General features: G+C 28.8%; 2 protein-coding genes across 2 annotated transcripts in view; one reads left to right on the top strand and one right to left on the bottom strand.

The window, feature by feature from the left end:
• LOC118182704 (voltage-dependent calcium channel type A subunit alpha-1-like) overlaps positions 1-26,761 on the top strand; it is a 454,834-nt gene that overhangs the window by 354,200 nt on the left and 73,873 nt on the right. Inside the window, exons 35-42 of the mRNA XM_085811365.1 lie at positions 2,929-2,994; positions 6,200-6,291; positions 13,775-13,925; positions 16,513-16,640; positions 16,914-17,010; positions 18,970-19,075; positions 21,297-21,401; positions 22,378-22,487. Coding sequence (XP_085667491.1) covers positions 2,929-2,994; positions 6,200-6,291; positions 13,775-13,925; positions 16,513-16,640; positions 16,914-17,010; positions 18,970-19,075; positions 21,297-21,401; positions 22,378-22,487 — 855 coding nt within the window. The remainder of the gene's footprint in view (positions 1-2,928; positions 2,995-6,199; positions 6,292-13,774; positions 13,926-16,512; positions 16,641-16,913; positions 17,011-18,969; positions 19,076-21,296; positions 21,402-22,377; positions 22,488-26,761) is intronic.
• The window catches only part of IFT46 (intraflagellar transport 46), a 201,810-nt gene continuing 197,367 nt past the window's right edge, over positions 22,319-26,761 (bottom strand). The window contains exon 12 of the transcript XR_015039626.1: positions 22,319-23,379. The gene's annotated coding sequence lies outside the window, so the exon portion shown is untranslated. The remainder of the gene's footprint in view (positions 23,380-26,761) is intronic.

Genomic DNA, 26,761 nt, shown 5'->3' with positions numbered 1-26,761 from the left:
CCTTTTTATTGCAATATCAAAAGTTTGGAGTTAAGCAGTCATTATGTGAGAATCATTATGTAATCAATTCTCCTTTCTGCAAGAAAGTTCTTCACAGTTTTAGTGCAGTGAGTGCTTCTTTGACCACTTCTCAAAACAAGTGGTAGATGTAAATCGACCCATTTTCTTTTTACTGCTTGTGTGCACCAAGCTTTTTCAGTCTCAAAAATATACCTAAAATAATACCTAAAACATGTTCGATTTTCTGTTTCTTGCTCTTAGAGACGATTAGAGAGGGCATTTCTTTCCATCAAGACAAACTGATCACCCTTAAACACTGCAGTTGCATCCTTAGCAGTCATATTCGAAAGCTAGTACAGTCAAAAGTCGTTAATCCAGACTCGTCGGGACTTCGGCAATTCCGGATTATCGATTTTTCCGGATCATCAGTTTAAATCTCATAAGATGGCATGCAGAAATTCTAAAATTCAAAATATGAAACCTTATTAATTTATGAAATAAAGAACAATAATAATCTAAAGGGTATCAAAATTTACAAAAAAAAAAAAAAAGCTTAATATTTATTTGTTTACTTTATTCAACATTTCTTTTAATGTAAGTTGTTTTAAGTTGCTTTGTTTTATGTGATAATACTTTCTCTTTAATTCTATACACAGACACAATTACTTGTTCAGTTAAAAGTTCCGCTGTTCAAGTCCCGTTAATTGTTGTGCCGAGAATACCGACTAACTTGTCAATCGAAATTTTTTCTTTTTCACTAACCTCTCTGTCACATTCTTCGTGTCTTTATCCATTTTTTGCAGAAATTCCACTTTTTGTTTGTTGGACATCGAAAGATACTTTCGTTTTGTACGATCCTTTGGGAGCTCCAGAATCGAAAATTCTATTTGACATAATCGAAAGTTCAAGTTTACTTTTATAAAATTGCTCTTACAGTCTGCAAAAAATAATAAACCGGATCCAATTCGAAGATTAAGTAACAACACAATCATCAACATTAACTGAAATAGATAATTAGATAATTTTAGATTATATTGTCCATTATACATAAAACGCGCACGCGAAAACGTATTCTGCGATTGTGCACACGCATATTCGCAGTGGTAAAAGGTCTTACGCGCACACGTAAACTCGAGTTTCCACAAAAATCTTTTACTGAATTCTGGATCAGAACTAGAATTGAATTTCTCATAGTTTATGGAATTGCATTAAATGTTCTACCATTTAGTACTACAAACTCATGTGAAATGATCTATTCAGCTTTTTATATCCATATATTGTACAATGCTGAAAATTGTTGAAGATGTTTTATGTGTGTAGTATCTTGTTACATAGCAAAAAACAGCACATCCATCTGATTCAAATGTAATTTTCTTTCATTAATTTTTGTATATTTTAAACAAGTACTAAAACTGTTTCTTTTCATGTGTATAATCTGTACTAAAGAAATAAATTTTTTATGGAAAAATATTTATTTTTGTGTTTTTATCGTTTATTTAATATCGGGGGTCATGAAAAATGCAATGTTAAAAATAGGTCATGAATGAAAAAAGTTTAAGAAGCACTGGGTTAAAGTATGATGCTTTATTGCATGCTTATTTATTTTAATTAAAGTTGTTAATTTCATTGTTAGTTTCAGCTATTTAATTGAATAAATGAATGCTTTTATTGAAGAAATGTAATTTTAAAAAGAAAGAAGAAAAGAGAGAGTATCATATATTCTTTGTAAATGATTCATATGCTATGCATTTAAAATATCATTTAGATTGGCGTTATAATTTTCTGTGAACTATATATTTTTAATTAATATTTTTACAGAATTCTGTAGTTTTTTTTTTTTTTTTTTTTTTTTTTTTTTAATCGGTTTAACTGTTGTGAATAAGTCAATAATTCAATAAATCATATATAACAATTTTCATGGATGATTTTGAGCTGAAATATATATCTCCATCTCTTTGCTTTTGTTTCTATATAATTATCATTAAAAAGGACAACAGATTTGTTTGTAATTCTCATGATATGGTAAGAATCAGTACTTAAGCTAAAAATGTAGATATCTTTCTTTGTGTCTTTGTTTTGTCTTTGTTAAGTACTACTATAAAGAAATCTGGTTGGTGTTTTTTTTTTTATTTATTTATTTATTTAGCAGTTTAGCAGAAAGTTAAAAAAAATATGTTGAAGGAACTAATAAATATTGTTCCTTAATATTTATTTGTATTCTGAAGTGAAGACTTTTTTTTTCATTGCATTCTCTCAGCATAAGTCTGCAGAAATAAACTACAAATTTCTAAGTTAATAGTATATAGAAATTATTTCATGAGAAAATTTCTTAGGACTTTGAAAATTATTTTATATTTTATAAAATAAAATAATTGACTAATAATACTATAACTTCTTATACTAGAATATTTTATTACCACTTGCCCATGTCAAATAATTTTATCAAAAAGGCAGCAGGCCAGCCATTTATTTTTGCTCTATATTTCACTTGGTGATAATTAGCCATCTTTAAACTAAAATGTTCATTTTCATGGTGCAAGCAACTGAAATGTGCAGTTACACAACTGTGTTAAGAGTCGTAAAGTCAGTTGTCTGCTGATAATAATGCAGGTAATATTGCAAGAGTTAAAAAATAATTTTATTGCTAATGATACAGTGTAAGGTTATATCAAAAAATAATGATTAAATTGAATCATAACATTCTGCCAACAATAGATTTGTCCATTACTGTTTAATTTTCAGTTTGAATAGGACAAAATTGAGTTTGAATAGAAGTGATTAAAAATATGAAGGGCTGTTGTGTACAGGTGTCAAATTTTGATGAAAAATGGTATCAAAATTTGTTAAATGATCTTCAAATTTGTAATTATGATATTTAATATAGTAAATAATACATTATTATGATGATAATAAACTGGTTTATTGCAGGCCTTACCCTATGTATGCCTCCTCATTGCCATGTTGTTTTTCATCTATGCCATCATTGGAATGCAGGTAAAACTTTTAGAATCTTCTGCATTAGCTTCATAATTGTTCAATCAGTTTCTCATAATATTATCTGTATATTTTAGTTTATACAAATAATTTCTCATTTCAGGTAATATATATTCATTGTAAATTGGTTTTCATAATAAACTGGATGTGTATAATGCTTATGTAGATAAGAAGATAAATATGTTTTTTTAAATAACAAATTGGTTTAAAAACTTTCTCTATGTTATTCTATTTGAAAAGTTTAATTTATATATTATACCTAGCAAATGATTAAGAAAATCTTAATAGCAAACAGATAATTATAAAGGAAACTATATGACAAATTAACAGATCCATTAAGAACCAATAAAGTAAGAGTGCAGAACTCTTATTATAAACTAAAGGCATTAAATAAATTTAAAAATTAAATAAATAAGTAAAATATAAACTAAATTAATTATAAAATAAAGTGGAAATTATAAAATAAAATCAAAAATAAGCATTGTGAACAAAACAAAAATAATTTATAATTATTTTGAGGCCAAAATAGGAATGATGAAAACTCAGCATTCAAATGAATGTTCAGTGAAAAAGGTGAAACAAGAAAAGGGGGTTGGAGAGAGAGATTATAGTGTTAAAAAAATGAATAGTTCAAAGTGAGATAAAAGTTAATTATATTTCTCTCTTTAAAGTAGCGTAAACATTTTGCTTTTGTAGACAGTAATATTTTTAATCAATTTTAATTTTTTTAAATTAAAATAAAATTTGCTTAAAATTTTTCTCTGTATTATTTGAAAAGCTTGGTTTATATATTATACCTAGCAAATGATTAAGAAAATCCTGAAAGTAAAAAGAGAATTATAAGGAAATTGCTGTGTGACAAACAGCAGTTCAGCTAACTGTGTGACAAATTAAAAAATACAATAAGAACTAAGAAAGAAAGAATGATTTATAAAATAAAAGCAAAAATAAACAATGTGAACAAAACAAAAATAATTTAGAATTATTTTAAGGCCAAATTAGGATTAATGTTTAATAAAAAAAAAAAAGTGAAACAAAAAAGGGGGGGGATTATAATGTTAAAAATATAAATAGTTCATATTAAGATAAAAGCTAACTATATTTCTTTCTTTAAAATAGATTAAACTTTCCACAATAATTTTTAAAGCTGTGGAACTACTCTTCTTTCATTCCGGTGCCTTGCTTACTGTATTTCTTAGTAAGCAACATAATTGCTATCTTGGTTTTGTGTTTCATATAAATATATACTTCATTTTAAATTTATTAAGAAGTCTTATAATTTTTTGATTAAGTAGAATGAAGAGAAATGATATGTGACATATCATGTCATGCATAAAAAATATTTCATAAATCCCTAAATTATTAGTTTACATTTGGATGCACTACTACATCATAGAGTATAACGATGAGTATATGTTTGCTTGTTAAATATCAGATGTGGTACAATGTTATACTAATGTATCTATTATTCAAGGAATCAAACACCTTCATTAAATCAAGTTGATTAAATATATTGTAACAGTATTACTTTATTTGATTAAATTTAACCAATATTACCTTATTTGATTAAATATTTTTCTCACCGGAATTTGCTTTAAATTGTTAATAATAGGAATTCATTATAATGTTAGGAGCTACCTCAGGCTAATAAATGTCCATATTAATTTGGAAAGTGAATAATTAGACTTTTTAAACCTATTGATATTATGATTACAGCATATTTATATGAAGCAACAGAAGTTTCCAGGATGGCAAATATTAAATTAACCATTTTCATATTATTATTCCATGTATATAATACAAATTTCATATTACTCGTATATATAATATGAATATAATAAAGTTCATATTATATATAATACAAAGTCCATATTCTGTTTTTATTTTATGCTTCCCAGGAAGCACTTTAATGAAATATGTAAAATTTAACATAGTATATTTGGATTGATTGACAGATATTAAAATTTAAAACTGATTTTTTTATACTAAATTTTTCTTTGTTTAATTATAATTTGAAAGTAACATGTTCTGTGTGATTATGATTTGATATTACTGCAAGTATACATTAATATCATAACTGCAAATTATCACTATTATTTTTAATTTAAAGGTCTGAAAATTAACTATTATGGATCTTTAGGCATGTATTAAAAAATGAAGATTTTGTTTAACACAGACAGATTTGATAATCTGTATTTAGTAGTAATTGATGAATAAGCAACTAACAATTATACACTGAGAACTTAAAAAAATTACATTTATTGCAGTTTTAAATCTTCATATATCTTTTATACTAGTTATCTATATTTAAAATTGATATCTGAAAATTTAAGTGTATCAAGTTTCTAGTCGTAAATTTAGATTTTATTGAGCAAAAAGCACTGTAACTTTAAACATGCTCCTTTGCTAAGCTGGTGAAAATGTTAAAGTAAATTTCCATAAAAAAAATAACAACATCAAGTTAAAATATTTAAAATCTGTCTAGCACACATTTCAATTTTTAATACCTTGCAATTTTTTTCCTACCTTGAGTTATATATCATGTCTGACTTATATGAAGATATATTTCAAATATTTGTTAAAAATGAGAACATTTTAATTTATAAGAATGTTTTGAATAAATTGTTTTAATTAAAAAAATATTTATTGTATTTCGTAAATGATAATATAGATACTTCTGCAATGTAGAATACTTGTGTATTTTAATTTATGTGATTGTTCTCTAGTAGAAAAAACTATTTTTATCATTATGAATGATGTAATGCTACATATGTAGTGTAAATTCATATATACTATTGATTAAATTTATAGTTATATCTTAATCATATATTGAAAATTAAAGCAACGTTTAATTTGTTAAGCAGTGCTTATGTCAGATCTGCTATAATTTGTCCTTTACTTTTTGTCTCTTTAATACTGAAGTAATTGTAATTTGTTATATTTTTAATACTTTTACTATATGAAATTATAATTTATATTCCATTTAAAATAAATGGATTTAGGAAGAACTATTAGGTATTAATTTTTAATTTGAGACATAAATAACAGGAGCAGAATAGTCTTATAGAGTTTTTACATACATAAAGGAGAAAAGTTTTAAATAGCTTTTTGCGTCTTTTCTGCTTCACCAATTTTCAGTCTAGTGTTGTTGTTTCTAAGAAATAATGGGCTGAAATTTTGGCTTTATTCTTCGAAAATCTCTCAGGTGTTCGGCAATATCCAACTTGACCCTGACTCAGAAATCAATCGCCACAACAACTTCCAAACCTTCGTTCAATCACTTATTCTGTTGTTTAGGTGAGTTTAATGATATTACAATAAATACACCCATACATTTTGCCATATATTATTGCAATAATATCAAAATTATGAGACGTATTTCTGTTATATTTTTGTGAGATCTCTAATTTCCCTTTTCCTGTTGTCTATTTTTATATTTGCTTCATGTGTTCTAAGTTTTATTTTTAAACTCTGATCAAGTTGCTATCTCTGCATAAAATATTTTTCATCACATCTGTGTTATTCATAATTTAGTTATTAGTTTTTAGACATGCTTAATTCACTTTTTTATTTTAATGTACATTTGCATATGTCATTTTACATACCTCGAAAGTATGAATTAATAATTTTCTTAGATTACCATGTATTATCAGTATTACATTTTTCTTTAAATATATGTAAGGAAAACTAGCCAGTCATATCTGTATCTAAAATATAGTATTTATACATTTTTTGGTAAGAACTAATCAATTGACATTAAGTATGATTTTTTTAATTAAAAATAAGTATTTTTGCTTTATTTTTTAACTGTATGCAGTAAGATTCAAAAAAATAAATAAATAGAAAGTTTAACTATCAGCAATTAAAACTAATCTATACTAGAACTTCCCATATTGAATTTTGCTGTATTTTATATAATTTTACTTTTTGTAACATCCCTCAGACTGTCAAATTCTGTAACATTGCTAGATGTTGAACACTTACATCAAACATTATTACTTAAATGCATGTATTAAAACCTGCAATAAAAGTAATAAATAAAAGATTATATGATTTTTTAGGAGGATGTATAAACATCGCTGTGAACAGAAACAAATTCTATCTGTTATATAAGATTACTATTGTCTGTCAAAACTATGAAAGCTTTTTTTTAAAAAAATCTAATTAATGTGACGAGTGCAATAAAATATTTTTTCATTCTTCCCAAAATTAATTTCAGCAGAGAAAATATATTTTTTATTTTATTTTATAATTGCTTTCAATAAAAACTATCACAAATAATAAAAATTTAAGACTTGAAATGATTTTTATAATTTCAATGAACAAATATTCCTAGTTTAAAATATTTTTGCATTTGATTTCAGGATAAATAAAGTCTTTTTTAAACCAAATAAAATTTATCATTTATCAGAGTCTATTTTTAATCTCATGTCATATTTCCTATAAAAACGTTTATATTTAGTTATAGTTTTTTAAATAAATAAGCTAGCTTTCCCCCCCCCAAGTATTTTCAGGAGGTCAGACATTTGATAATTTTTTTAATTAACATTAAAGCATTTCTCTTTCAGCTATTTAAAAATTTGAAAAAATTTGCTTTTTGCATAATATAATGGCAAAATGTATAAAATTTTAGTTTTAACTTTTCTTTTCCCTAGACGCCTGCCTCTGCCTGTTTACCGCACCTTGTTTTTAGTCAGAAAAGACATTCCTTTAGCAGTAGCAGTAGACTTAGTGCTTTTCATTGCATTATTCAATCCACCATACAGTTTTTCAGATCTTTTCTTTCCTTTTAGTTTAGACACTTTTATAAAGCAGTCAGCATCAAAAGCATCCCGTTTATCACTTAAATAATATGTTTTGTCTTTCATTATATGTTTAACTTCATATTAGTAAACATTTTGGGTTACTATTTTTGTAATTATTAAAATTAGTGGTTAGTAATTGTTTTGGGCGTTGTGCCTAGTGTGTCAATAATAGCATCTTCCTCTGCACGCCTCTGCAGGTGTTTGGTAATATTGAACTGAACCCTGAAACGGCCATAACTCGCCACAATAACTTCAGATCTTTCTTTCAAGGACTAATGCTGCTTTTCAGGCAAGTTAAAACATTGTATATGTTGCTGTGAAATTGTGTCAGTCGTGCACATTTTTAAAATTATGTAGCGAGCCCTGTGTAATGAAGCAAAATATTTTCTTATAAAATGCATCACCTAGCTTGATTTTCCAATTAAGGGCATAAAATGCTAAGAAGTATTTAGCTAACTCATAAATATCTATGACTTGCATGGAGGGTAAAAATGTATGGAGATGCCTTGTACTTGAAGTCATGGAAAATGTGCTTTGTCAAACAGAATAAGAATAATAAGAGCAATAATATTTGTTAAAGAATATCGACCGTATTTTATAGACAATTTGAAAATTTATGGATTAACTGAAATTAAATTAACAATGTATAAAATTTGTGCATTATTTAAATTTTTTATCCTATCACTTTTTATTAGAATATAATTTTTTCTCGGGTTAGATGTTTTATCAAGTTGCTTCTAATGAATAATTTTCCTATTTAGTCTTTGTTTATTCATTTCAATGGGGCATTAGGAACAACTACAGGTACAAAAGAAAATTTAATAAACACCTAAAACTTGCTTAAATAATACAACTATTACCGCTAAAAAAAATTATCTAAGGTTTATTTCTCTTAATTGTTTAAATTGAAAGCATGTTTTTCATGAAGGCTATGCAAAAAATACTATACATTTAATTTTCTAATTAATGAATTATATTTGGTATTAATAAAAATATTTACTTTTTCCATGTTACATTTCAAAACTGAAGAGTTTCACTCTGGGTTTCTATTGTAACTCTGTACTCAGATTCTAAGGTACTCATAAAATCTGAAATTGCAAATTACATATATTCTGCTATGTGTATTCAAATACAATTACACTATGTGACATTATTCACAAAATAATTTTTGTATTAAATTTTGATTTATTAATATTTATGTATATTGAATGTTGCATTAATTTTAAAAACTGGATCATTTTAATGAATGCCTTAAAAAGTAAGGGGTGCTTTCTTATTATCTGCACTTGCACCAAAAACTCACGAACTCATCGGCAACTCTTAAGAAAAATGTGTGTTTAAATATCCTTGTGTCTATATCAAAGATGCATCCAGAGCCTCTTTTTTTTTTTTTTTTTTTTTTACATTTTTCTCTTTCTGTAGATAACATGCGCAATTATCAGTAGTAATTACATTGAATAATAGTTGTGTTTGGGGATAATCCTAGTTTTCCTTCACAGAATTTTACTGGCATATTCCTAAGTCTGCCAATTGCTAAAGCTAACAGCTGCCATAAATAAGGTATGGTTCTCTTCAAACCGGTTTCAAACTTTCATTTGAACACTTTGATTGTAAGTTTTTGTTTTGCATTTCCACAAAATTATGTTATTTAAGAGGTAACATAATATTTGAAGATATGTTTTCGATCATCATCATTTAAAAATATGTAAATTTCATTTCTTTTTACTTCCTTATAGGAAGTATTGTAATTAAAGAAAATTCATTTGTCAGATTTCAATGGAAATATCCGTCTTGACAATTCCTGAGTCCAGGTTGACTGTTTTTTTTTTTTTTTTTTTTTTTTTTTTTTACATAAGGCCTGTATGTACAGACAGATTAAAGGTCTCCTAATTACAAAAATATTTTTAAATGGATTCAAAATGCACTTTTTCGTGATATTTGTCCATACATACATATGTATCTAGCATAACTCAAAAATGATTAGCCACAGAACACTAAAATTTTGTATATGGGACTGCTATAACATCTAGTTGTGCAATTCCCTTTCTTATTGCCGGCAGCAGAATCAAAAGCATATATATATATACACCCCTGAGCCAACCTTTATTTTGTCACTCATTGTCGTGTACTTCCAATTATAGAAGCGTTTCAAATAATAAAAATATTTATGTTTTTGTTTGTTGTGTTTGTCAACGTCAAATTTTAAAAAGAATTAATTTTTGACAAATACTGAAATCTAACATTTTATGCGGTCTCTCGATTATTATACTTAGAGAAATTTTATACTCATTACGAAAAAATAAAAATACAAGAAGTTGGACTTCTGCATGACAAAATTTGACCGGGATATTTAATTTCAAAGTTTTCAATTTTTGATTTTATTTTAGACTTGCCTGAGGGATCGGTTAATTAAGTTAAAATAATTCATGCAAATAAGTTTTAATGAAGTGCTGCAAAAATATGTATAATTTAATAGGCCATACAGTGAAATCATCTGGTTGCCACATGAGATTTTTTTGTGTGTTTAATATAATGTTATTTGTTAAATTCAGTATTTATTATGCTATAATAAAATAAAATTAAAAAAAGCCTGCTATTCATCATTTTATTGAGTGCATACATGCATAAAACATATTAAACATATTAAAATTTAGAAAATGTTAGTCACAGTATTTCTAAATTTACAACTAATAATTTTTACCAAGTAATCGTTTGGCAGAAATACTTGGTAGAAGACAAAGCATACATAAAATATAAACTACCTTTTCAACTGCATTTTTATTTATCTATTGTAAACTGCTCTTTGTTTTATTATGTCATTTCAAAAGTAGCTGTAACTATATAAAGGCATCTCCATATCATTCTGAAGTCCTTAATGTAAAAGCATGTTGTGAGCTTTCTGTATACACAATATCTGAAATTACATCCGCAGTCCTTGTTCGCCTACAGATGTTTGACATTTGCATGCCAAATACCAGTTTCATTTGAGTTCTGCCATTCTCCGGTCTAAAAGTAATTTATAAGCAGAAATCATACTGGCAGAAAAATTATGTTGCTTTATTGTATATAGTAAAGCATTGAGAAATTTGGTGAAAACGAATGCTCTGCTCCTCTTTATGCTTTTATTAATTTTGATTTTGTAGTATGTGATGCATGCTAGTGTAAAAGTGTGTGCTGTAAATGTTGAGTGCAATAAGTTATACATATATATTTAGTTACATTTGATTTGATTTTATGGAAAAAAAAAGAACCCTGTAAACTTTATTTACCACTTCTAAATAATAGTGTGAGAGTTATCACTGTTCGTACATTTTTATGGTAGTAAAAGAATTGGCATTTGCATTTTTTTCTCAAGTACTAATTTTAAAGTAAGGAATTGCTTTACAGATTTTAGAAATAAAGAAGCCCTCATTGAGTGCTAGAATTTTATTCTTATTTTTATTTATTTATTTTATATAGATTAGATTGAATTTTTATTGCAGTGGAATGAACAAGTCTTCCCACACCTATTGGCTTAAATTGCTTGAAAAAAAAATTGCAGTCATGTGAGCAAATGTCAAATTTATGAAATTTCTTCCTTTTTTGCAAAATTATTCTTTAAATATCCTAAATGAAATCAGCCTTTAAAATCAAGCAAATAGACTGTTGTTTGGAAGGGAGTAGGTTATAATTTACTCAGGCTATGCAAAAATTTATAGCACTACTGAATTTTAAGTAAAGTTAACATAAGAATTTTCTTGAGAAAATTTTTTCACAGATTTAAGTAGAATTTAGAATTACAGAATGGCCTTGATTCTGGTTAAAGAAGTGGAATTTGATTTATATCAGATTGTGATTTTTTTTTTCGTAGTTACGGCTTTTTTGCAGTATTGTAACTTTAGATCATAGCATAAACAGAATTTGATAATTTTAGACTTTTTCCCCTTCCTAAAGTGCTACCAGTCTTGCATAATACTGAGTTTTTCCTCATTAAATCCTTTTCAATTGATTCCATATTATCAGATATAATTTTATGAAAATTAAAGTTACTGATCTAAATTCAGTTTTCATCTTTCAAGCCTCATTTATTTATTTATTATTATTTTCAAATAGCGAGTTTTTAAATGTACAGTGTTCAAAATTATTGATTATTGGAATGGCGTATCTAAACTTTTCCCTTTCAGAAAGATTATTTAAAGATGTCTAACTGTGTAAAAGAAATAAAATGTTTGTAAGAAGTGAACAGATGTGCCGAGCATTTGTTTCTGGATTGAATTCATACTAAAACATTCATAAAATTGCTGCAACTCCTTTTCTAGGTATAACAATGAATTAGATTTTGTTATTCAATCTTGAAACAAAGTTAAGTTTTCCTTCTGAATTTTAATGTTAGATTATTAAATAAAGCTCTTGTGTTAATTTACAAACAAAACTTTTAAAACTGTATGCAAATAAATTAAAGAGAAAGAAATTAAAAATATATTTAACTTATTTTAAATATTTATAAATTAAAGGGTTCACTGGTAAGCATTAAAATGAGTTAAAATAAATCTCATTTCCAGTTCCATCAGCAAGAAAAAACATTAGGAATAGTTAAAAAAATACATATATATATATATTAATGCCTTTAGTTCAGTGTACTTAATGCACACAAAAATTAATAATAAGCATAATGTAAAAGTGCCTAATGTTACTAATTATTTCAAAACCATTCATGAAAATCTTACTGCTCGTTGCTTATTGTTTCGTTACTTGTAACCGTTTGCTATCTTGCGTGCTAATTTTTATTCTCGTTCTTCTAGACTTCTGTGTTTTATAAGGAGAAGAGAGAATTCTTTTTGCTGAAACTGACCTTTTTAACATGTTTTGGTGTGGTCTATTCAGAGCTTGGCTATAGTCATTAATGTATTGGTTTTATTATTTAAAGAATTGGAGAATTAATAATTTTTTGGTAACTTAATTGGAGAAATAATAATTTCTCCAAAGAACTTTAAGCAGTTCACTGCATATCAGTTCTATCAATTACATAAATGAATCTTTAATAAGGTTAAATTTGATTTTGATGCTTCAGAAGACAGTAAAGCATTTAACTGCATGTCTGCTCCATCAGTTACATAGATGAATCTTTAATGAGGTTAACTGAACATAAAATATTCAGATACAGTTAACATTAAAAAATAAGTTTCTTTCATTCTTTAGCTGAAATGAGTGATATTATATAAAAAGGCGATTATGTTAAAAGAAAAATTTACCATATTTAAGTACTTAGCAAATAAACATGCTTGGGGCCTTGAACATTTTATTTTTATTCAAAGACCTTCAAAATAATTGCACATTAATAGCACTGTTGACAGTTTTTAAATTATTAAAAATATGATTCAGATTTAAAGTTCATTCAAGTTCAATTCAAATTTACCCATTTAATTTGGGTTATGTTTTATAAAAGAAATTACAAGATGCTAAGCAAACCGTTGGTTCGGTTTTGCTCTTTCATTGAAAATATATTTTAGAAAACATAATTTACATATAATCAGATGTTACCTTCATTTTATGAGTGAATAATAATGCAAATTTTGTGGGTTTTCTTGTAAAGTTGCTTCATAAAATGGAATCTAACATGTAAATTCATTTCAACACATAATACTTTCAATTAGCTTTAAAATTTGTGACTTAAAATGAAATTTGAATAGTTTGATTAAATTTTCACTCAGTTTGAATATCATGTAGGAAAGAACAAATAAGTATTTTTAAAAAGGTTATATAATTTGATCATATAAGTGGCTGTAACTCTCGTTTCAGGGTCAGTGTCCTTTCCTTAAAACCATTATGTTATTTTCTTTGCATGCTGTATGCACTTTACATTTTGCTCGCATGAATTATTGGCTGTGATTTATATGAAAATTGTAGTCATTCTATTTCTTCTAATTAAAACATGTTAATAATATTACATAAGTTGCATTCATTGTGTAGATATTACTGTTGTTTTTTAAATGAAGGTGTGCAACTGGTGAAGCCTGGCAGGCTATAATGTTGGACTGTGTTAAAGGAAGACCCTGTGATTTAAAGTCAAATAAGCAAGGAGATGAATGTGGTAGTAATTTGGCATATACTTACTTTGTCAGCTTCATTTTCTTTTGTTCCTTTTTGGTGAGTTTGCTTTTGACATATTCACTTACATTTAAACTTATTTGTGTAAATTCTGTATTAATAAGTAATTGAATTAACATTGATTTCTACTTAATTGCAATAATTATATAAATAAGTTAACAAAAAATAATAACAATTTATTAAAATTATAAAATGGATAAATCATTAGCTTAAATATAAATATAGAAATAAAAATAATGGTGTTTACAAATATACATTTTGTGGGAAAGGGGGGAAATATCACTTTCATTTAAAATGCATCATCATACATATGAGTTCTTAATTACAATATCTTTATCAAATTTATAAAATTATTTCTCCTACTTACCTGAAAATCTCTGTTTAATTATTTATGTGATACATCTCACATCCATTTCTTGCCCTGTTCCTCATTTTAAAGGATTACCAGTGCCAAATGTATAAAATGTATTCATTTGAAACAAAACATCAAAAACATGTAGCTTCATTCCATAGTTGTTTCCTGGCCAAATGACTGGCTGCATGAGATATTCAGTTTCCTTACTAACAGAAGATACAAACCAGTTCTCTTTAATTGTATAATGATTTGCTGTAATTAACCTTTGCTGAGGTAGAATCTTTTTTTTTTTTTTTTTTTTTTTTTTTTTTTTTTTTTTGTGTCTGTGTGTGTGTTAGAGTTAACCTTTGCCATAGTATTGCTAATGAATATATAAATTTGCTGTGAACCATTTCATATATGGGGGAAAGCCTTTGAACTTCTGCTTATCAGTAGATAGTCTCAGGTCCTTTTTACTATATCTGATTTCTATTTTTTATTTTATTTTATTTTTATAATAGGTAAGTATTTCAACACTAAAGTATATTGTTGCGTTTTTCTTTTCTGACACTAGTTATTACGTTATTTTCTTCCTTCACCTTCGTATGGGGTTCGTGTGGATTTGGAGTGAATAACGACAACACTACTTGATGAAGTGTTCAAACACACTTTATTGATCAGTATTGTCATTGCCAAAACACATTTTTACAGTCGTCGATGAGCTACTATAAACACGCTGACACGATCAGCGACACAGCCTCCAGGTTATCAGGCTATCACAGTGGAGACAGCTTCATGGCAAAGCACTAGAGAACAGCTCCTGACTCTGCTTGATCGTTCTTGGAACTCCATGTATTTTCGAGACTCTCCACGCTACAACTCGCGATGCACTCAACAACACACAGAGCACAGCTCCCGACTCTTCAGCTTAGTCATCCTCGGAGCTCAACATGCTCTCTCAACGATGCACTAACCGCAACACACTAAGAGACTCCTTCGGTGCACTCTATGATCTACTCGGAACTCACTGCCCGGCTGTCAACTCGATCGACTCTGCACGGACTAACTCGAGAAACACTGACTCGCCCTACACAAGGCACACACACTGACTGCGGACCAGCAGGGTTTATAAAGCTTTCGGCTTGTGTTCAAGAACATTCTGGGCTAAACCGGTAAGAATTCGTTCCAGAAGGTTCTCCATCCGTCCATGGTATATCGCCAATTTTGTAACCAAATGGGCAGTTTCTCGCCAAATGTGGCAACCCTGTCTTCCTTGCTATTTTATGGCAACCCTAAAACTGCTTTGCAGGGAAGCCATCTTACTGCATCTGTACATTTCGTAACAATATGAATTGTAAATATACATTCAATTAAACTTTTAGATATGAACATTTCTTTTCCCTGACCCATACTTTTGAGATTTTTATAAAAATATTCTGTGTGCCATTATTCTGTTATATATTCTTCCAGCTCCTCTTCTCAATTTATTTAAACTAGAAAGTCATTTTATTCTCTTTATTTCCAACAGGAAAAAAAATCCATTTAACGTCAGCTGCCATCTTTATAGAACCAATTATACATACTTTGTTCTATTACTTATTACAATCTGTTATAGCACAAAGTCAGAAATCCAGATGTCCAATATCTGAATCTCCAGACTACCAGCTTCACTCCAAATTAATAATAGTAATAAATAAAATCCTCTACAAAGTCTACAAATGGAGACTATAATTCTCAACAAAAGGAAGCAGGTGTCTATAAATGTAATTTTTCTTCCAATTACCTAAGATACCTGCATGCCACTTTCAAACATCTGCTGACTAGGGAGTTACAGAATGGCCAGTGATGATACATTGATTGATGTAATCATATTTTCAGCCCTTGAGTGTTTATGGAGGGTTGGCATTTTTCTATTGGACTTCAATAATTAGTGAAGCCTGAATGTTTCCATTTCTGTATGTTGTGTTGTCTTATTAGATTTATACAGATGGCTAAAATCTGGAAATTCTGAAGTTCCAAATATCACCATGTCTGTGCATCGTCTTACTAGATTTAAACTGATGACCAAAATCTTGAAACACCAAAGTCCCAACGATTTCAGATCTTGGACTTGGTACTGTATTATTTTCTTTATGTATGACTAATTCTGAGATATTGATATCTAGCACTGATTTTTTTCTCAACAGATTTTAACTTAATTCTTTTTTCTTTCTTTCTGATGTTCTGTAGCAATTGTTTTATGAATATAATGTATTTAATAAACACATTTAAGAAAATTATTCTTTTTAATAGATGCTTAACTTATTTGTTGCTGTTATTATGGATAATTTTGATTATCTCACTCGGGACTCATCAATATTGGGTGCACATCATCTTGATGAATATATACGAGCTTGGGCAGAGTATGATCCCAATGCAACGTATGTTTTATTCATTATATTTCTGTATAACACAAATCCTTTCTAAAAATACATTAATGTTTAATAGTTCTTTCATTTTGTAGCATTTAAAAAATAGCTTTGATATAATTTTGCATAACATTTTGCTCAGTTAAAAAACATTTATTTCAAGTTTAACTGATTTTTATAACATTATTGTGGATCATTCAAAAAAAATTTCAAAAACTTTGTGGCTCTTATAATTCTATTGTAACAAAACACCTGCTAATCAAATTATATGAATTCTTATTTTAGTGGTTTCATATCATATTCTGAGATGTACCAGATGCTTAGGAACATGGATCCACCCTTGGGATTTGGAAATAAATGTCCATATCGTCTAGCTTATAAGGTAACTTGGCATAAAATAACTCATTTTAATTACATAAAAAACTTAGTTATAATCATTTTGAAATACAAAGTTATATCTTATGAAACAGAATTACCAGTATAGTGTGAAATGTTAAATCACACAATATTTGTGGAAATGCTTTAAGAATTCATGTGTCATAAGATATTAGCCTATAAAAAGTGAATAATAGTAATAATATTATTTGTATTAGCCATTTAAAACAGTGCATTAATTATTGTTCATTTTGATTTATTATGCAATAATGGATGAAATGAAATATACAAAACCCATCTGCACTGTTGAAGGATAGATGGTAATATGAGTGTATCATTCATGAAACAAATATTGTTGTGTAGTACGGGTTTTTGGATGTCTTGCAAATATTGGGTAATTTCTCTTTGATGCCTAGGAAATATTATAAATGAGCAATATCACTTATAGAGTAAACTCTAAAATACTGAATTTTTCATGCAAAGTAGCAGTAGGAAACTGTAAAACAGTTAGTATTGGCTTTGTTGTAAATGAAAGCAGATTTTAAGTATAACTGAAAGAACAAATGAGTTAAGAACTTGTTTAATAAAAGCAATTGCTTGCAGAATCAATGCATTGTTGTCAATCTATGGCAAGGTCATTTATAACACATTTTTAAAAATCATTGTTTTTAAAAATAATAAAAATCCTTCACTGCCAAAAAAATTGATGCATTGTATGACAAAACATTTTTTGGACAAAAACGTCTCAAATGCTGGTAAAAATGATAATCTATTAGTAAAATATCAGGAGAATATGGGGAACAAGGCATAATTTTGTATACAAAGTTATTGATTAGTTATATGGTTGACATTGCTGTAGGTGGCTGAGCATTCTCCTGAAGCAATAGGGCTCCATGTATATTCACATGTTCCGGTTACTTAAGCCACAATTTGTCATGCATTAGCTACATATCTGTTCAGTGTAGAGCTGCATTTATTGTTTCACCTTGTGGGAAAAATGCATAATGAGTATCATGAACAGAAGACTACCGTATAGTAAAAAACATCTTTACAGCAGAGATGCCTTTGAAGTTCACCATAGAGTGTCTTTTACTTTCAGTCCTGCAATGAATGTGTACAATTATCATATAAATCCACTTCTTATCCCAATCATAATTTGTTGACCAGCCTTTCTTCTTTAGCTGTTCCTTCACTGAATGTTTTAGTGATGTTTTTTATTGCAGATGCTGTAGAATTTCTCAGTTTGAATGAAATAAATCCTACAATTTCATCCCCCACTTGTAATGTCACAAGATATAAAAAAATGTGCCCTAAACCTCAATACTTCCTTTCTCATTTAACCAGTAGGAACCTCATGCCTTTAATAGTTATTTCATTTGTAACCATTCAGTATGTAAAGCAGTCTACTATTCTTTCTTTTTATAGTGCTTCTAGGTGGTATTACTGGCACATGTGATTTGAATATGACTGTAATGCTAATCATTTGCATATCCTATTTATTTGTAAATACAGTTTGTAACTTAATTATTGAAAATGTTTTGTTGAAGATAAAACTGATCCATCTCTTTTCCAATGTGTGGATTTTTTTTTTCATTGAAAGCAATCTTGTATTCATTGTGACAATGCACTTTTCTCGGTAATGAAAAAAAAAAAATTGACAGTGATATAATTGCAAAGTATATTTTCATGTAGAAAAGGTAAGAAGTTTCAAGAAAATAGAATGTATAATAATTATTTTAAATTCATCAGTTTAAAACTGATTATTTTTTAATGACATAGAGTTTTTTAGTATGTCACTGGTAAAATTATGTTTCATTTCAACTTAAAAGATAATTTATTCATATTTGTGATTCCTATTTTCATGTAAAATGCATGTTTGGATCATTTTTATGTATAAGTTGTGTTATTTGATTTACACATTTTTCAGCAAAAGTTTTGTTTTGTTATTTATTAATTTTTCCCACAGAAATTAATAAGAATGAATATGCCTCTAAATGAAGATATGCAAGTTAATTTTAGCACTACCTTATTTGCACTCATTAGGGAGAATCTGAGTATTAAAATGAGATCAGGTAAATATATTTCTATGTTCTAAAAATTTTTCCTGGTCTATATTTATTTCCTGATTTTGTGTATTAGTCTTTTCTTCTCAATTTAACATCAAAATATCTTCTGATCCCTGCATTCTACAGTACTATCTTAGTTTAGACTGAGTTAGAAATACATTTCTAAGCAATGGCTGTCTAAAATGTATAATAAATAAAACAAAGTGTGTGAAGGAAAAGTCTCATATTTCTTAAGAAACTTACTTAATATCATAGGAATAGTTTTGAAAGTAATTACTAAGAAAAAAAATGAATCAGTATAAGACTAATCATTTGAAATGTGAATAAAAGTGCTTCTGTTGGCTAACAGAAATAGAAATAAATCATTTCAAATATAATTAAAAAGGATATAGTCATGAACAAAAAAAATCTCATGATAATCTGGAAAATTATACATTTCAGCCAAATTAAACTGTTTTGAATTAGATTAGTAGGAAAAAGTAATTTAATTTCAGTTTTTAAATTTCAAATTTTAAAGTTTAATTAGAGTAATTAAAATATATGTTTTAAATAGAGCATGAAATGCATTTAGAAAGTTAAGTTTACATTTATTTATTTATTAACCTTCCCTTCCATTATATCTGTGAGAAACATCCTTGGCTATATCTGCGTGAAAAACTGTGTAGATTTTTCTTCTTTTTCATGCTTACTCATCAAGTTTGGTGTAAATAATTGAAGGGTCAAATTTATAATTCTGGATTTTCAAAAATATGCAATATAGATTGATTCTTTCAGTACCAGACCCAAGAAAATGGGACTATTCAGCAATTTATGAAATGTGTACATATGGAATTTTCATTAAAAAGTATGGGGCATTGGGGAAAATGGGGAGTAAATCTTGATGTTATCAGAACAAAATTAACCACTAGTACCATTTCGCATGCAATATGTGTTCACACTTAATGGCATGGAAATAGACAAGCATGAAGTGTTACATTCAATTATGTTTAGATGGTAATAATGAGCATTTCCAGCATTACCTTTAGTATTAGTATGCTTCTTCATTGTGTGCAGTATGTTATTATGTATACTCATGCAGACTAATAAACAGTTTATTAGGTCTAGTTGTCCTCAGGCATTCAGTCTGTGTGAGTACAGATGTGGCAGTCCTGTAGTACTCTAGTCATTCAATAGATCACCCTCTTTGAGAGTGAGTCAGGATCTCTGAGTCCCAGTGATCTCTCTTCATTTTCTTTTCCCCTTTCCTTATCTGTTACTTTTCCATTTTCTTTTCCCTTATCATTTTTCAGAGGTTGGGGCTTAAAGTGAGATGCTGTTATATCCATTTGCTTCTAGTTTTTCATGGAGCCAACGACGTGTTTGCATTGCCCACAAGGCTGGAAAGTTATGTCTTGGTAATCAAGGTCCTGGTAATTGATTATTTGTTGAATCAAATTATTCCTTAAAATAATATCAGTAAATTTATCAAGCCAAAAGTCCTGAACAAATGGCAACAACTCTGGAATGTTCAACTAAATAATAAGCTAAGATACATGAATCCTAGTGTAGAATATTGAGAGACCTGGAAGAAAGTCGTGTTAACTCTACTTAGAATTGGGCATTCCCAAATCATTTGCAATTACCATCTAAAATGGAGAGTAACATCCTAGTTGTCATGGTGTTCTGTCTATGCATGACTTTTTAATAATAAATTTAAATTTTTAATAAAATTGTCCAAATTTTAACAGACATTGACTGAAGCACTTTAGTAACTTCCCTCTTGATCAGAAAAGAGGTTATTACCAATATGTTTCAGTACCTGAAAGAGACAGGTCTCTTTATTTAATTTGATTTATTTAGTACTATGTATTTTAACATATCTCATGGTTTTGATTTTACATCTGAGTTTATTATTTAGTCATCTCAGCATTCATCATTTTATTACTTCTTTTGATTTTATAAGTCTGCTGTTGTTTAAACTTCTGTTTGTTGATAACTAATTCTGCTTGGTTTTATGGTATGTAATTTGTTTGAAAGAAATATGTGCTTGGTGCATATAACTTTTAATTTATGCTCAAAAACTCCACTACTACGACTACCTTGGGTCTTCTACCAAAGGAATTATTCTGTGTAATCTATGTGTCTCATATAGGAAACCAAAAGGGTTTTGTTTATTTCCACTTTATTAACAAATGAATATGCAGTTATTCTTCTGTAAGATATTCATGAAAAAATATTTGGGTTACAGCTTCAGAGATGGATGCTGCTGATGAAGAACTGAGGGACACAATTAAAAAACTGTGGCCACTTCAAGCAAAAAAACAAATAAATAGACTGGTTCCTCCTAATGAAGGTATCTTTTAAGAAATGTGCATACTTGTTTATGAGTGCTTATGGTCTGTTTTATGAATGTTCTTTTTTAATCAGTGCCTGATTCTTCATAAATCATGTTTTTCTAGGAAATGAAAATCTTGAAATTAATCCTAGATTAAAAAATGAAAGGAAAATATTTCACTGTTATTTCAATGCACTAAATTAGAACCTTTTTTCTATTTTCTCAGTGTATGTAAGTGCTTATTTATTTCTGAAACTGAACAGACCCACTGGAAACCAAGTGGATAGGACTGATAACTACTAGTAGTTTGACTTGATTCAGAAAGGCGAATATATAGCTGCATTTGGTGATCTTGATGTTTAACATGAATACAAGCCAGATTCATCTCAAAAGTCCTTCATAAAATAATCTCATCTTTTTAGGCTGAGAAACGTCTTGTGCCCATTTGATTAAATAAATAAACTGAAGCTGAATATGTGCATAACTGAACATGTTTTTAAATATCAGCGTTAATAGAATTTTGAATTTTTTACCATTTAATTTAAACTAACTTTTAACTAGGTGGGTTCAAGTTTTAAATTGTGAAAGATGTTCTTAATTTTGGAATTCGAAATTATTTTTCATCCAAATTGAAAATTCTGTTAATACTTCAGAAATGTAATGATACTTATATTTAATACCTTCAAATACTTGACTCTGTTGTTAAGAAAGTGTTCTAACTTTGCTAGCGTCTCCTTAGAATTCAACTCATGAAATTAGGCAATTTCTAATAGCTGCCTGAAGGTATCTTGAATATCTCTTTCATGTTTATTTCCTCTTCCAGATCTTTAATCTCTCATTCGCATAATTCTTCTCCCAGTAATTTCTATAATATTCATATATTTATTTCACCTATTATGGTTTCTGGAATAAATTTTATATTTAAAATTTTTCAATTTTTCAATTTTTTTTTTTTTTTTTTTTTTTTTTTTTTTTTTTTTTGTTGTTGTTATAGTTCTAGGTGCCAGTCAATTGACAGTTGGTAAAATTTATGCTGGATTACTTATTCTGGAAAATTGGAAACAAACACGATTTGGTAAAATTCCTGGTGCAAATGCTTTCTCTGTGAGTAATATTTTTTTAATAACTCTTAACTAAACTGCCATTAATTTTATGGCCAAAAATTCATATGGCAAAATTTACACATATTTTTTATCTTTTGATTAATCAAAGTTGTACAGCTGATATAATGCTACAAAGGTCATTTCAGAAGTTTCCAACATGATGATGTTAGTTATGTATAATGGAAAGAAAAGTATTTATTGTGTGATTTTATTCTTGATATGCACAGCTGAAAAGGATCTTCTCTGATTCTGAAAATTTTAGAAGGTTTTTCTCAATGATTCTGTATGTTTCTTGGGGTTCTAAATCGTAATTTTAGGTTGGCCACCTCATCAGAGGCTGCCATCATAATAAAAATAAAATTAAAAAAAAAAAAAACCTCAAAACATTGGCCGTTTTCAGTTTACTCCTTATAATTCGAAAACTTAGCATTTTTTTAAGATGACCACTCTGTGAAAAATTACAATAGACAAAACTTCATACAAAATGCATATAGTATTAACTCTCATGTTTGGACAATATGCGACAATACAAGAACATGCTAAAAAAAGGCCAATTTTTGGCTCTCCATAAGAAACATCCTTCTAAAAAACCCTATGTGATGGTGCCACACTAATATCAACGTCATATGCCTGAAACTAATTATTCTAGAAATGCTTGGTATGCATAAGTAACATTAATGAAATTAATGAATGTCAGTGAGATGCATGGTGAGCAAAACTTCTAGTTTATAGGAAATCATACCATTATTCTCCTCATTTCATCCACAAATGGTAAATGAAATTTGAATGTTTTGAGTGAAGTGATGTTAAGGACTAATTCTATATTCTAAACCAGGGATGTCAAACTCATAGGTACACTTGGGCCAAACAAACAAGATTCAACTTTAGGCGGGCTGCAAAAAAAAAAAAAAAAAAAAAAAAAAAAAATCAATATTCATAGAAACGTAGATTTATTTCGAATAATACAATAATAAACATATATATATATATATTTATATAGAAAAGAACAAGAAAAATTTAATGTTTACGTCCTGATACTTGACAGCTGTCTTTTCAAAAATCGTCTGCATTGCTAAGGCAACATGAAGCAAATCTAATTACAATTATAAATAAAAAAAACTAAATAAATAAATAACTATGAAATCCATAACAATATGAATTAAGTAATAATTAATAATAAAGCAAAGTGCATGCACATGCATGCACCAATATATCGTACAAAACTATGATTGGAAAACTGAGACCATGAGTTCGGCCACATTCGGCCATCGGGGGACGCGTACAAGTTCTGAGTGCACGTGTCCCCCAAAAGCCGAAGGTAGCTGAACGCAAGCTACTCACACGCATTTGTAATTTAAGTAGTGTGTGTGTCAGCTCGCTGTGAGTAATCTAACAACACTGAATAAATTATTGTTAATTACTTAGCAGTAAACATTTCATTTTTTTCTTCGTCAATATGTTATTTTATTATTATATATTATTATTTGCCGATATATTTGCCGGGCCGCAAAAATATTTGTTGTGGGCCGCGAGTTTGACATCCTTGCTCTAAACCATTCAAAAATCAATGAGGTACCATGACAGTGGGCATTTGTTAGCTTTTATGTCTGTATCATGCTTCAGACTACAATTTGTTATGTAGAGTAAATAAAGAAATACTGATGAATGAAAATATGTTTGAAACAAAATTTCATTTACAAAGAAAAAGTTCTTAGTAAAATAAAATTTATCTTTCAAAATAATTAAAAGTTTTCACTTGATGTAAAATATTATGTCATGCTGTTTTCTAATATTTCTGAGGATTATCTTCATCTGGAAAAGAAAGAATGGTGTTTCAGAAGTCCATTACCTGAAAAACAAATCTGTTTTATCAGTAAAGTCTTATGTAAAGGAGATGTGAAAGATATAATGGCACTGGAATTAATTGGTATATGAAGTTTATACCTGCATAAGGCTCAGGCTCCACGTGGACTAGGCTGGTCATTCTGAGGATTGGTATATAATCTTTTAGATTTCCCTGTCTGCCAGCGCTAGGCTTTTCACCATCCAGTGCAATGACTTTGATTCCTAGAATCTGCCGCCCCGTAACTCCCTAAATTTTAAAAATTTTGCCACCCCTAAATTCTGCTGCCCAGTGCAGCTGCACCTGTTGCACATGCTCTGTTGTCAGCCCTGGCCCTCTTTTTGTGTTCATGGTGTTGAGAATTCAGTTTTTTCATGGGTATCAGTTTCAATAGAACAGTTCTGGCACATCCAATATTTCCTTGTTGATGACATAACCTTCAGCTGAACTATATGTTAACCCGAGACAAACCAAATTTTTGAATCACACAAAATGTGCCTCCCATTGAATGGTATGTGTCATACCCATCAATAGTTCACTTACTGAAGTCTGTGTTATCATGCAACATTTGAGAAAAAGTGCTTATTGAATAAGAGTGAGAGGTGGTTGGATGATGGAGGACATTTAAAAATGTGTGGCTTCTGTGTATGATGAGCAAAATCCTAATAAACTCAGCACATTAAGTAACCTGTGCGATCCATACTTTCTATAGAGAAATGCTGCAACCTCCACTTGCAGATGAGATATATATGACTTTAGTCTCATGGCTGTAAGCAAGCAGTTGGCTACTGAAAGTGATTTGTTCCTCCATTTGTCACTATTTCCTTTCTTCTTGCTCATCACTGCAACATCTGTAGCAGGTTGAAAAGAATAATTAGATAAATTAGATTCTCAAAGTCTTCTAAAATCTATCTGCTTGAGGGTAATGTTTCATGTCATATACTTGAGATAGTGCATCGTTAATGATAACAGCAGGTGCTGTTTTAATAATTATAAGTCTCTCCTTCCTCTAGCAAGATCTCCTGGTACCATGAATCAGTAATAATCTTGTTATCTGTAGCCTTGAAACCTTGCCAATATAAGGCATATGATCTGTTACCAATACATCACTGTCATACTTAAAGGAGGCATGCTTTTACTGTTTTTGTGCAGTGGTGGATAGGACCAGAGCGATTTTGGGCCGATCAAGAAACTTGAAACATCGAATTGACACAGATGACTCGGCGAGAGAGCCATGCAATGCGAGAGAGATATGGATGCATGGACCACATATCGCATTCAAACTTGCATGAGCTATGGTAGCTGTAGGCTATAAGGTAGGGGTAGAGTAGAGCCTATAGCGTTGATAGTCGTAAAGTAGATTTATGAAAATACAGTACAGTCACATTCTAATTTAATTGTGAAACTGAAAATATTGCATTATAACTGTAATTAAAAAAGACTCTCTAGTGAATTTTACTGTGTCACTGAAAAATGTAAGTTGATGGCAAAAAATATTGCAGTTGAATTTTTTTATATTACTTTTTAGGTACGTAGAATGGATAAACAAAAATCAAAGGCGATTCACAGAAACTTCGAGAAAAGAGACACCCTAACACATCAGAATCGTTCACAACAGATTGCAATAATAAACTAGAAAGGCTGAGTTGTCATTTAATTTAAAATATAAATTTAAGTTGTGATATAATTATGGAAGAAGAACTACCCGCTAGAAGATGCCGAAAAGTGAAGCAAATGGACGACAAAAAAAAACATCCGACTATAATATCAGTTGCCCTATCAAATAGTTTGAAGTTACTGTCTTTAATCTGATAGTGGATAACACCATTTCTTCAATGGAAAGTAGGTTTAAAGAGCATAGGAAGTTGTATGAAGACATATCTCTTCTTGATCCCCAAAACTTTTCGAAGCCATTGTCGCCAAACTCTTTCGCTTGTTTATCTGTATTATTAGGGCACTATGCAAGTGTTACCTTAAGGATGAATATCAGAACCTAGTAAGTAAATGTTAAATACTAAAAAATTCAGTTGAAAATCATTATTTTGAATCTGATGCCGAGTCAAAAGGAGAGAGTGCTCTATCTATTAATGAGCATTCATTCAACAATAAAATCTTGTGTGTACACAAATTACTCTTGAAATATAATTTATATAGTAATACATACGTCAATGTCTTTTTTTGCATATAAGTTTGTACTCACCCTATCTAAATGCAAGTTGAATGCGAAAGAGCTTTTTCAAAATTAAAAACTGTAAAAAGTAGATTAAGGAGTACTATGAAGCAAGCTAATTTGGAGTCATTGCTATTGCTGAATATAGAGAAGAATATTTTGTTGAAGATATAATGGAGGAAATATTTGCCCAGACACCTGGAATTTAAAAATATTTAAATGGCTAAATTATGAATCAACCACTGTTTTGTTTATGTAATTA

Source organism: Stegodyphus dumicola, chromosome 2, assembly GCF_044657685.1.
Source record: "Stegodyphus dumicola isolate Sdum_Otavi_A_Nest chromosome 2, ASM4465768v1".
In the NCBI taxonomy this organism is placed as follows: Eukaryota; Metazoa; Arthropoda; class Arachnida; order Araneae; family Eresidae; genus Stegodyphus; species Stegodyphus dumicola.
The sequence above is the reverse complement of the archived record's forward strand: the minus strand, read 5'-3'. Positions and strand labels throughout refer to the sequence as shown.